General features: G+C 40.6%; 1 protein-coding gene across 1 annotated transcript in view; it reads right to left on the reverse strand. All coding sequences in view use genetic code 11, as the record gives it.

The window, feature by feature from the left end:
- Nucleotides 1-4,997: 4,997 nt before the first annotated feature.
- EGR_09145 (Protocadherin-9) overlaps nucleotides 4,998-13,411 on the reverse strand; it is a gene marked incomplete at both ends in the record, with an annotated part of 10,223 nt that continues 1,809 nt past the window's right edge. The window contains 6 exons of the mRNA XM_024498394.1: nucleotides 4,998-5,350; nucleotides 5,792-6,266; nucleotides 7,521-7,721; nucleotides 8,023-8,244; nucleotides 9,515-9,760; nucleotides 10,445-10,648. Of these exons, the coding sequence (XP_024347177.1) occupies nucleotides 4,998-5,350; nucleotides 5,792-6,266; nucleotides 7,521-7,721; nucleotides 8,023-8,244; nucleotides 9,515-9,760; nucleotides 10,445-10,648 (1,701 nt within the window). The remainder of the gene's footprint in view (nucleotides 5,351-5,791; nucleotides 6,267-7,520; nucleotides 7,722-8,022; nucleotides 8,245-9,514; nucleotides 9,761-10,444; nucleotides 10,649-13,411) is intronic.

Here is a 13,411-nt window from a genome sequence, read left to right on the forward strand (position 1 = left end):
GATATACAACAAACGATGAGTTATCTCACAAGGATACATGCTGGTACGATTTAGTATGAAACCTGCCGAAAACAAAAGTGTGCAGAAGTTAAATCGCAATTTGAAAGTATAGTTTGAGTACTTTCACATCCTGGTTAAATTCTAAACTGATCAAAAACCTGATTTAAAAGGTGACAATCAGCATTGGTGCTATGCCAACTACATTCAGAAATGAAAGAGAAAAGCGAAACTTCCATTTGGAGACAAGTATGACATAAGGAACAGCGAAATCTTCCACAGCGACTATGCTACACAAAGCATGAATCCAGTAACGAAATTGGTAATGCTCCTGTCCTAGCTACCACCTTATCCGTCAGCTCAGCTTCAAACAACAACAATTCGGGTGCTGAAATTTGTGTAATGATCACAGTGTGCCAATTCGGTCCACAATTTGGTATTTCCATTAACAATTCTAACTAATGTATCATTTGACTATGAATACCTGACTCGGTACATCTCGATGCATAAACGACTTTGATGGGGGCATCCATACGCAGCCCCAGCACTGAAACTCCATTTGGGATAAGTCAAAGTCATTTGGCCGTTTCTGTTCACTTTTGGCCAAAACCCTCAATCTACCCACACAGAGACGTTTTTTTATCCTGCTTAGTCCATTCTCCCCTTCCGCCCCGATGGGTTGTCAAACTTTTCCTCTCCCCGTCTCCCCCCACTTGCGAGGAAATTTCAATTAACCTCGATTAATTTTAAACCAATCATCAGAGGAAGAAAAAAAACGTGTCAATGATTCACTTTGAAGAAGAGAGAAAAACTCGATTGTTGCAGAAGTGATAATGAAAGGGTTTTAATGAGCAACAGCCATCTTTGACTTAAGTGATGCGAATTTATTTAGTCCAGTAAACCTAATCCCTTAAAAGCGGTGAGCATAAAATTCGCCACTTAGTTTTCAGATATCAGTCAACTTCATATCTTTGTAAAAGCACAAGAATTTTTCCATCATATCCGGTTGAGAGCCATCCAGTAAACAAGTCGGCGCTCATTTTATCCACTTTAATGGTCTTGAGGAATTGGCTAAATGCCGAATAGGTGGAAAGTCGGAACAGATGCTTAAAGGAAAATTGACTCCAATTTACAAATTACTTAAGTTTGAATAGACCAATTCCCCTGAAATTGCCTATTTTGCCCAAGCTACTAAATGCAAATCACAAGAGGGGAATTCCGTTTGCGCCGTTTCTGGTTGACTGACCAGGGCGGTATGCAGCGGCTAGGAAAGAGCACCACAGATGCTTGCCTTATTTTGAAGTTAACAAGACAGAAAGGCAGTTGGATAACTGGAAACAGCGAGAACGCAAAATCTTGCGGAACGAAGGGTAGCATTCAATGCACATCAACGCGTGAGGTTGGGTCTATGAATAATTAAAAAGTAAATTAGGTTTTAGAGAGTATGTTGCAGAATCGGTTAGTGGGGCATTTGAATTAATTTGAGCCGGAATCTATCGGGGCGCATCGGGGTTGCCATTAGTTGCCAGAATGACTACTGGGTCACAACTTGCCAGATTTCTCCCCTATTTTGCAATATTCCAATAGATAACAGAAAAATCAGGTTTGTTACGTTATTAATTGAGTGATTTACCATTCTCACTGGCTGGTAAGTAGTTTCTCAGTAGCAAGTAAAACGTATTCCCGTAACTCTGACCAGGGTATCCCGAACCTACTTTTAACAAACTTCCTCCTTTGGATGATCAGTTTTGAGGCCGCAGACGGAAATTTGAGGCCCCCTAGTCTAAATTTTACTTCATTCCTTTTACATGACTATACGATAGGTATGATTTGCAAAGCGAATGCGCTTCCAGAAGTGATTAACTTTGTATTTCCGCTGACCGACCTAAGCAACCCCACATTTCAGCAATTGTTATCCCTCTACTGCACTATCTAAGCGGGATCTTGGTTCCTCTGTCAGGCCGGGGCACTGAGTAAATTGGAAGAGCTCGATATGATACCTTAAAATCATACGGCCGTTCTGGAGCCGCCAGATTAGCAGTAAACGCCCTTCCCCGAGTCAATAAGACATTTGACAACTGACGCTATGACATTCTGCAAATTGTCACAGTATGCTACAGCTCACCAAGAACTGAGAAAAACCAATTTCTAAGATCACTCCAAGATCCGCCATACGCCTACACTCCTTTATCCAAAGAAGAAGGGTAAATGCAAATTACCCACTTAAGTCAGCTTCATCTACTTGAGGTTACAAGTGATTTAAAATGCTGTTGAACAAATTTTCCTTGGGCAAAGTTATTTTTGAAAGGCTTTTGAAAGCTTTGTAGTCAGAAGGTTAGGAAGCCACGCCACGTCAGGCTGGGCTGGGCTAGGCTTGACAACAGAGAGGCAATCGACAGAATCAAAATTTGAAAATTACTGGCACAGACAGGCGGATGGGACGTAAGCAATTAAGCTAAAACCCCCTTTTTGATAACCATGTCTGCTCAACGTCACAAAGCCTCTCCTTTTAATGGCTATCCCCTCATCCCACTCGTCCAACGAAGACGCACTATTCCTTCCTCACCGTTAGAGCGGATAACGGAATACAGTAACTTTGGCCACTTCATGGACTAGTCAGTACGCATTAACGAATCCTCCTTCTACTCACAGCAACCACGACAGCAATTTAGTTCAACAATCCCTGCCTCTGTACGCTTTGTGATGACATTATTTCTGAGTGACATTAACCGTCAACTGACAAGTGAAATCTTCACGACAGTCCACTTTACCCATGGCGCCTATGGGTGGGTAAGAGAATGCTTTTCAATAGTAATTTTTGACATCTATAATAAAACGACTGCCTTGATTGGAGCCTTACTAAGCAGGATTGAACAAAGCTATCTTTAAAGACAAAAATAATAACCAAAGGATTTTCGTGGGGAAAAACTTGGGGATACACAGTTTGTGTGATGCCGTTCAAGCAGAATCGCCTGAGGAATTATGGCAAGCCTCCAAGAAATCATGAGTACTCGCATTATAACTACTTTGTCTCGAATTTATAAACAGTTTGCAGAAAACTCGTAAGCGATAAGCCCATTGGAGTTGATGTTAAACTTCATTTATGACACTCTTTGCTCCTCACCCCGGATCCATGGGACAAGCCTGGGGGATAGCCCCGATTGTTAATGAATGCGGTTGCTACAGCAGGGATTCCACAAACTATATTAAGTGTAAGCAACAGTGACAGTTAGCCGAGTAGTCTAATTAAAAGTCCCACCTAAAAAATAATTAAGCCTAGTCAATGGTTGGTAGCGATGACACCTCGCTTTATAAGTAAACAGGGAGGTTAATTTTGCTGGAAGACACTTCAGATAAGTTACTAACAGCAACCACATATCAGTAAATAAGTTACGTATCAAGTTTTTAAAAGCCGCTATTTGTTTTACACAATCGCAGTTGGCTGCAGACTTAAGTTCCGGGTGCTGTGGATTGGCCAGTCTGCAAGGTCTCAAAGCGACTCTCTATGACGGCAAAATGAAACAAGAAATTCAGCATGCACCAGATGCATCACCACGAATGAGCCTCCTTAGTATATTATCTAAACAGACAAAAGAAGTAATGGTGAATGAAGAGCGTCAAATTGAAGGCGCATAAAACTGAAATTTAGTGGAATCGTTTAGGTTCAAAAGAATTTGCCGTACGAATTCTGTGCACACACCGCCACATACAGCCAAGCTCCATGCGTCTTCATGCGCCCTACAATGCCTTCAAGGAAGACTAGCGCTACATTGGTGACAAAGATGCATAACAAGCTTGATTTCGCTGGCTAGATACCAAAGGAAACTACCTACTGTGGGTGGCTGAATCTGCCAAGCCTGAAGTACCCATATAGATAAACGTGCGGCCTCAACAAGTTCCGTCCTCTAGTAACTTGACCTCCTTATTTTCCTCAAATGGAAAGCATAAGTTTTTATATCGGTGATTACTAAGCTTCATCAACGAACAAACGTAAAATTCGTATGCAGTTGCTTCAAAGCCTTGTGTAGAACCGCCAAGACGGTGATCATTTATCATGATAGCCACGGCTAGAGTTGGTGGAAAGGCTGCTTAAGACGGTATAGACTGCTGAATGAGCCATCTTGATAAAGAATTGTCATAAAATTGACAAAAATCACCGGTTAATGGAGAAGAAAAGTAGCCACCGAAATACAAGGTCCCTAGTACGCTGTTGCGAGACTGTCTTAGACAGACCACCCTGTCTCTCATCCACGGCCACAACCGCAGCCAGATGGAATTGCCTTTGATCAAATCAAGTGCACCAGAGGCGAAAATCAGCAAGGCGTCAGTTAAAGTAAAGCGCGTACCCTCCTCCTCCCTTAAAATACATATAACCTCGTGAAACTTAAGCTTCATCCACTTTAGAGCAGTTTTTACCTAGTTTCCTGACGCAGGGATAGGAGAGAACTGGTCATCTTGCTTCAGCGTAGTGGCAGATCGTAGTGTCTGGCTGACAATATGCTACACTACTTATAACTTGAAACTCGCACATAAGTAGCACCTTCAAGTTGGCTTCGTCTTGACTTGCTGTAGATCTGCGTTTGACAATACAAACGGCAAGACCGCGAGACTTCTACCTAACTTCATTCGATCTCCACATTATTCAGATTTGCCTTATTAGAACTCGCTTATTCTAATAACAAAGAATAGCCGAAATATGTGAGCTCGTGCCTCCTTTCGAAATACAGATGGGTAACTGAGTATCCACCAAATAACTTTGCACACCGAGTTCCACAACTTACTTCCTAAAAGTTCAGTTTTAATAGGAGAGTCTTAGCGCGAAACTCACTACTCACTTCACAGACCTTATAATTTTTTCTAACTTACTGCTACTAGGTCCAAACTTCTGTTGGAGAATCTTGTTGCACTAAAACTATTTCAAAATTGAATGCTCCTGAGGTCTTATATACACCGTTTATGCTAGATCCATACTTTTAAGCACTTCACAAGCCAAGGAGGGCTCACCGGGCATAACTCGGCTGCACCGGACTAAACGTCTGCATCCTCTGCTCCGTAGAGTTGCACCACGAGTAGACCGCAGCACTGCCGCCATTGGCACCTCGAAATTGATTCGCCTGCCCAAAATATGTCGCCTCAGGGCAGCCTTCATTAACCAGGCACAGTGATAAAGGCGGGTAGCCACCATGGGTCACGCGTCCCAAGCTAGAAAATCGGTCGCATGTGGTCAACGAGGAGGCATCGTTGATTGACCTCTGATCTGTGTACAGAGAATTTTCAATTGGGGCCACCATATTGGAGTTGTGAAAGGCCTTGTCCACTGTAGCCTCATAGAATGCGTTCATCTGCAGGTGGCCTGGAGAAGACATAAATACCTCTAAAATTAAAAAAAAAGCAGGTAGAAAACCAATTTAATAATCATTGATGCCCAAGAGACGGCAGGGTGTCTTGTAGTTCAAGAAGGCGGTAACACTGAAAATGATTCACTTGGATCAGTATAAAGAGAAGTTCTCGGGAAAATCTTACTGCAGTCTTGTTTAAGCATCGGGAAAAGTCCTGTCGATTATTTTATGGATACCAACTGAGCATGGATAATACCTGTGTTCTTAAGGTCAGGCCAAAATAAACTCGGTTGAGAGACCGGAAATCGAAATGGCACCTTGACAACAGCACACAAAGAAAGCATTTCTCATTACATCTAGTTCAATCCGCTGGCTTATTTTATTTAGAGCTTTACATGACATAAATGCTTTAGGAATGTGGAAAAAAGTATTTGAAAGTATTTTACTGAGCATACCATCGGACGGGGGACATTGTAGTGGGCTTCCTTTTTCCAAGGCATACGAGGCCGATTCCGCATTTGTCATGTAGTCTGCACCATTAGCGAATCCCATGGGAGTGGAATGAGTGGGTAATTGACTGCTACCAGGCGTATAGAAGCTCACCGCCTCAACAGTATTCATCTGAGCTCCCTTAACGTGAGCAGGAAATGGACAGCAATAACGCAACCGGTAGCCCTTAGACATTAAAAAGATAGCTACGACGAGCACTACAAAAGCTATTGAGACTCCAAAGGCAATAATGATGATTAAGTAGATGTTGGTAAGCGCCTCCCGACTTTCGCCCATTTGACCGCTGAAGACTGAGTCACCCATGTAGCCAAGGGCGGAGGTGGGCGGTAGAGAGGGATCCAGGTAAACAATCAAGCTGAAGGTGGAAGAACGAGGCGGGATCCCACCATCGGTGGCTTGAATCTGGAGGCGAAATCTCATCTGGAGAATTAAGACAAATGAGAGTACGTAACAAAAGTACTTAGCTTGATTATCTGCACTTATCTTTAAATAATTCCCTCCATATTAATCAGTTGATTACATAGAGCATTATTTATGTGACATAGAACCGAGCCCACGTCCTAAAACCTGTACCCATGCATTTATGACATAATATCCAGCAATTAAACATGAAAGGTTCAAAGAAACTCGGAAGAGAGTTAAACTATAAGAGGAAGCGTCTTACCAAACCCTTATTTAAAACATTCAGACTTGAACTGACTTATCTTGTCCAAATTAACGTACGGTTGTAACTAACCCACACCGGAGACGGTAATAAAGCCGTATGGAGATTGGGTGATGAACGCGGAGATAAAAGTCCCGATGAGGGTAGCGGGATGAAAAGATAGTGTGCTTTTTTTCTCAACACAGCACAACAACCTTGAAGTATCTATCGCTCACTTCTATTTTACTTATCTCTTTCTCTCTCTCCCAGTCTTAACTATTTCAAGGTAGAGTACATCACCAAGTTCTCATTGACTTTTAGATTGTGTAATATACTTTCTTTAGAAAAGGATAATGCAGAACGGCACATGTTGCATTTGTTGTTAGGCCAGTAACTACTTGATGGTTGATAGTTGTGAGGACACTTGGATAGTTGTCGTTACCACGACGAAAGGGTTCGACATTAATTTGTCTCTGTATCCAATTCTAAAATTTGACTAATAAAATTTTAATTAAAGTCATAGCCATTGGTGAAGTGAATCAACCAAATCTTCATAAAATTTAGTGCATACATATACTTTTTTTAAAGGGAAGCAATGCCACCATCATTGCGACACGGACGATAGACCACCGTGAATGTGTGAGATGTTATAAAAGATGAAGTAATTTCCCAGTTCTTATCAATAATCCGAGTTCATAAGGGAATTTCTAAGAAAATGTTTAATAATTAATAAAACACCCCAATTATAGATATTTTTTCCCAAAGTGAGGATATTTAAACTGCAGCTTGCCGTTTAGCCACCTTCGAATAGTCAATGAAGCGGACGACATCAAAGGACGGAATCATACTGGTGGCGACTGAACCAGAATCTGGATAGACATGTATATATATATTCATTTAAAAGCTTATGAGCACACGAATTCTCCAGGGAAAAAAGTGGGAAAAGCAACAACGGGGGGTAAGAGCAAATTAAGTGACACGATATTAGTGGAGTGAGGATGAATGTTGCCTGTCTTGTAACATTGACTTACCTCCTTCGCCGAGGTGGATAACTTGGCAGCAATAAATAATTCTCCACTGTCCTCGGAGAGGTGGAAAAGTTTTCCTGTGCCACTGACACTTGACTCTTCTGTCAGGGTGTATCGAATGTTAGCATTCACACCCGTATCCGCGTCTTTGGCCTGCAGCTTGGCAACTCGATATCCGATTGGTTCCAGGGCCGATATCCTTATCTTAAGAAAAATGCTTGCCTTCAAGATCTCCGTGCCATAAACTCCTTTGAATAGGTATAAGTAGATGATTTATGCTCCTCGTCTTCTGTAAAGTGCATATGCTTTAAGATTTTTTTACAGTTTTAGATCACGTTCTTGCCCAAAACCGCAAAATAAAATTCTAATTCGGGGTATCTACCTCATATTTTCCCTCAAACTGGATTTTGCTGTCTTTAGAGAAAATTTTTTAAAGATCGCATTCACAGTCTTCGTCTTGACTGGCTAATCCAATTCCAGTACTACGATTTCGCAGTGATCTTACCTCTGGGAGAGAGTTCGAGGTGGAATTGAGTCGAGGGAAGATGAAAATGGGAGAATGATCGTTAATGTCGGTAACTGTAATACGCACTTGGGCGGTGGAATTCAGGGCTTTACTGGGAGACCGTGGAGACGGCGAATCCCTCGCCACAACAGTTAGCAAGTACGATGATTTTGTTTCCCTGTCCAGCTGTTGCACCGCAAATATCGTTCCATTAGGAGAGATCTAGCAAGCGATGAAACACATATTTAAAATACCTTCAAACCATATCCAAATACCTTTCAACGTTCTGATGTGATGAGTCACCAGAGTTAAATGCGTTATTTGAAATGGAGGGGTTAGGTTTATATCAACCAACAGCAGTTGTGGAGGCTTTAAAACACTTTCACACATTAGAAATGGCCCAACATCTCTGAGGTAGAGGAATGTGGAAAGAGAGGATGCATTGCTCAAAGAGTGGTTTCTTCTGTCACAAGTAAATCACTATCCGCCTACCATATTAGAAGGGTAATGCAAATCCATTGGCTGATTTGCCTTTTAGCTGGTAGTTGTTTTTGTTTTCGTCTCAAAATTGCAATGACACAGCAGCGATGACAGTATTTGCCTCCTAAAAAGGAAGTCTTGACTGCCTGATTTCATGTAAAGCCAGCTTATTGCCAAAGTATTTTGTCATGAACTTTTAGGCCATCAGTGGGAGAGAGCAGGGTGATGAAAAACGAAGCCTCTTTTTCGATTGCGCCAGGTAAGTCAAAAAATGCAAGATGGGAATAAAAAATTGCTTCATGTTTGTCACTTTTTAGATTGGCGAAATTCACAGTGTGCTATACTAGATGACTCTACTTATAGGCCCACAGCTACTGAAATATGGAATGCGCTTGACGCAGAGCATCAACCAGACTTCAACAACACCAGACTAGCGAATCTTCACTATGTTGAAACCACCGAGACGTGTAGAGTAAATACGTCCTTGCCTTAGTGGCAAATCGGACCGGTGGATGATAGCTAATCCAGAAGATTAACCCCAGGGAATGCCAAGGCGGTGAAAGTGGTACACTTACCTGTGTTTCGACCACCACTTCGGTAGTAGGATGTTTCATTCATGTCACGACAGTTAATAGCTTACCATGTCTTACATGCATTTATAATGAAGTTTTATCCCTCTACACGTCGTACGCCCTTTGGCGTCCTCAAAGGGTACTTAGACTGCAGTTTTATGCAGACCGACATCATGCCAAAACCTTGCACATAAAAAGTTGGGTTGTACACCCTTCATACGTACTTTAGTTACCGAATTTTGCAATTTCTGAATGCTTAATGCAACTTACTTTGTACTAACAACTTTTTAAGGCAAATTCAATTCTAGTGCCACTTATAAAGTGCAATATTACTAATGGAATTGCCCAATTTAATTCGTTTTTATGTGATTAAATTACTCTTGCACGAAATGCTCCTAATTTTTAAATACGCTGATATAAAGCAACAATAATGCATATACCTTAAAAGGGGTGTCAGTCTTCTCGAGAAAGTAGTGAACCTCGGCATTGGATCCAGTGTCGCAATCAGTAGCTTGAACAGTGCCCACCTCCCTAGCGCTACGTCTATAAGGCTCTACATCCTCGTCAATTGAGAAGTGATAATTTGGAGAGCCAAATTTGGGAATGCAGTCATTCTCATCCTCAATCTCTATGCCCACCTCAGCTGATGTGCGATACACCGGTCGCCCTTTATCCTCTGCTACCACCTTGAGATGTGGTAAAGAAACAAATTATCATGAGCGAACTCAACAACTTGGTTATTCCGTCCACTCTACCACAGTCTAAATGGTGGGCAACTATTAAATTGGAAAGACATAAAAGGCAGCTTATTCATCAACTCTCGGACGGCAGCTTGCATTAAATGGACAGATGTAGAACGGAAGTGGATATCCACAATTTATCAAAAAGTTATTCTGACTCATGCCCGTGGATGAGGCGGAGTCTATGCGTAATATGGACAAAGGAGATGCTACCATTTATGCCAGGGGATTTCATTTGCAACATGTCCCAAGAAGGATGTCAGATGCTTAAGATACATTGTCGAACAAAAGCTGTCGCCTAGAGAGAACATTACCTAGGCGACAAAATGTAGATAGTGAAGAAGGAGGAGGATCGGGTTATCTTGCGAATTCCAAAACGTTTGTGACGAATTCACAAGGTGATTCCACTTTTCATCATCGTAAAAATTCATGGGATATTTAGATAAGCTGCTTCTGTGAAATAGGCTAACTGCAGTTATCCCAAAAAGATTAAGGTGCTATTTTAAAGCTATTTTAAAGAAGACGATGAAATGTGCGCATTTTTTGATAGAAATCAGGCCAATTTTTTGCAGTCAATTTCATAGAAGTCATGCCCTTACCAGTGAGAGAGGGAGAGAAGTGTGTGCTCACCGTAAATAGCAAGACCTGTGAATTAATTTCTCGATCAAGCATTTCATTGGCCCGAATTTCTCCCCTTTCGTTGATAGAGAAGAGGTGCTGATATCGGTCAGTTTTACATGCAAGTGAGAATTCCACTCGTCCATTTGTGCCCGCGTCATTGTCTTGCACAATCACTCTGCCCACCAATGTCCCAGGGGGTCTGTTTTCTTGGATCTATGAAAAACAAAACCCATACAAATAAACTATCCAGCTTTTGCTTGGCGTTATAAATTTATATATTGGGATTATTTTGTTCTTAATTCGTTCGAACAGCTAAACGAACTGTTTAGCTGATATCAGACAGATAAATTAAAGTAATATCTCTATGTGCCGCAGCGTAATTAGACAATAAAGGAGCACTTCCACTCCTAAATGGTATTAAACTAGAATTAGGAAGAATTGCGGGAAGGTATTGCCCATTGACAAAACTTTATGCGCATGACAATTATCTACAACAAGCATCTGACACATTAGTGGTTGTATAGTTTGCTCTTTCCCTAAGTAAGGTCAGAACAATAACAAAATAAAAATAGGAGTGAAATATCTGCTGAAAATTAAGAAATTTGTAAGCAGGGAATTAAAAGCATCAAAAGTTATCACAGCTCACTTTTGATATCGGTTACTAGCTCTAGGATACTGGCACGAATTTATAAAATCATTATGAGACCACAAAGAGAGGGTTGTGAGGGCTTTGCTCACTGTATTTCAGTTATGTACAATCACACCTTGAATTTCGTTACATCCCTCTAGGTGTTACGCCATCATCTGTTGAATTATGTATTCAAGCATGGGTAGCAGTCTCCTCAAGTATTTTTATTCAATTCTATTTATTTATCATATTCAATCCACCAGCGCTCACGTCATCGCTTGATAATGCATTCTGCTTTTAAATTCAATTTAAATTAGTCTATAAAGCACTCGATTCACAAATAGACTAGCAGTTTTGATATAAAGAACGATAAACAAGGAGTATCTTATTTCCTATGATATTATACAGCTGTTCTGAGTTTTTCGTAAGAGACAGCGCAGGACAACAATTTATGCGACTTTACACTCCCGTTAAACGGGCCGTTCATCTTAGCATCTTGAAATTGAGCTGCTTGTCGCTTATTTTGTATTGGCACGACAAAGTTAAAATGAATAGGACACATCCCCTCACCTTCATTATCATGGATAATAAATGTTAATAAATCATGGGGTAGCTATATTGTTTTTAGCCTCTTTGTTTCAGATGGCCTTTACCACTTGATGTACACTATACTTCAAATTTTATGAATAAACCATTAACATTCTGATAATGGGGAAGAAGTTTTCACACTGATACACATAAAGTGAGGTAAGTGACCTATTGACGTACTATTAATCGTGCAAAAACTTAAAATTGACATATTTTGTTGTTACCAAATTGAATTTTAAGTGCCTACGACGCAGTATTTAATGTAGAAGGGACGCGAACTCACCCATGCACTAATAAAGCGCGAATTCTGATTGGAGATACCATTCCTTCGGTGTAAAATTAACCTTAAATTACAAGCCTTATAATGTCCCATGGTAGAAAATATTTTCGAAAATGTGCCATGGTTACAACTTTAGTGTCTTCATAAAGGGTGGGTGGTCTATCGCAAATGAATGGGACAGCTTCCCCATTCCCCTCAGATTACACTAACAAGTAATGAAATAATTAAGTATCTGAAGTAAGTCGCTCTCATAGTTTCATTCTACCGAAAAGATAACTTAGTTTACATTGTTATCAAACACGTCCTGCTTAAAATTTTAGCTTTATCTGAAAAAACCTTATGGACATGATACCGATTGGAGGGGTGAAACCACCGCATGAACAAAGACTAGCTGTCACATTTTGGATGGAAAAACATCAAGTTTCTATGGAAGTAGACGGGAAGAGAAATATGCTTATGCAAAGATTGCTCAAACGCCCCAGACCTTAGAAAAAAATTGATTTTTATGCTACTTCTTTCTTAAGTTTGAACAAGTGATTCAAAAACATTTAACTATTGTGAATTGCTACCACTTGCCAAGTCAAGATGGCCAAGAGGGAACCCTTGAAATGCAGGATCTCATTCACTTTTGAGACTCATTAATAAATAATGAATATTTTTTTCTGTCAACTCCTAAAATATTTACTGAAAAAAGGAATCACTTCATCTGAGAGACACGCTTATGCTTGCAGCGAAATTTTTCACGAAGCATCGCAAACAGTAACCTTACACAACTCTCTCGCATGGAATAAAAATAAAGAGTTCACAATCAAATGCCTCCTTTTCTACGCCAATGTTTCCTTTTTAAATTTCCACAGCTGCTTCATCTATGCTGAACTGGAATGTGCGAATTCGTTTCACAACAGCCACCTGAAGGATGGGTAGGACCTGGAGATGACGAGTTCAGCTATTCGACGTGATAATTCGCGCTTTTACATCCGAAAGCGGGATTTATGTGTTTACGTCTGAAATAATTCACGTTGGATTGCAGACACCTTTGCGGTTATAGCTGGAATAACTTATTTTGCAGCAAGGGGTACAAAAATCTGGGGTTCAAATAAGCAGGATTTACCATCAAGGCAGTACATCAGGGCAACTGATTGACAGTTACGCCAGTGTCTAATACTTCCATCCATCCTGCAATCCATCTAGTCAGAACAAACCTGTCAGTCAATTTCATCGTTATTGGTTTCTCAGACCGATCATTTTCGTAGACAAAAAGCAACTTTTATACTTAAACAATAACACATACTAGCACTTGGAAAAAGGTAATAGATTTCACATCAAACCGTGGTAAGATCTAATAACCAATTATTTGTGGAATGGCTACCGCACAAATAAAAATCTGGCCTTTACTATCCGAGTTATGCGTCAAAACTGCGCATATTAACCAACACAATGGCCTAATCCGTGTTTTAAAACAAGGTGTCATACAATGTTG

The sequence above is a fragment of the Echinococcus granulosus genome (genome assembly GCF_000524195.1).
Source record: "Echinococcus granulosus chromosome Unknown EG_S00134, whole genome shotgun sequence".
NCBI lineage: Eukaryota > Metazoa > Platyhelminthes > Cestoda > Cyclophyllidea > Taeniidae > Echinococcus > Echinococcus granulosus.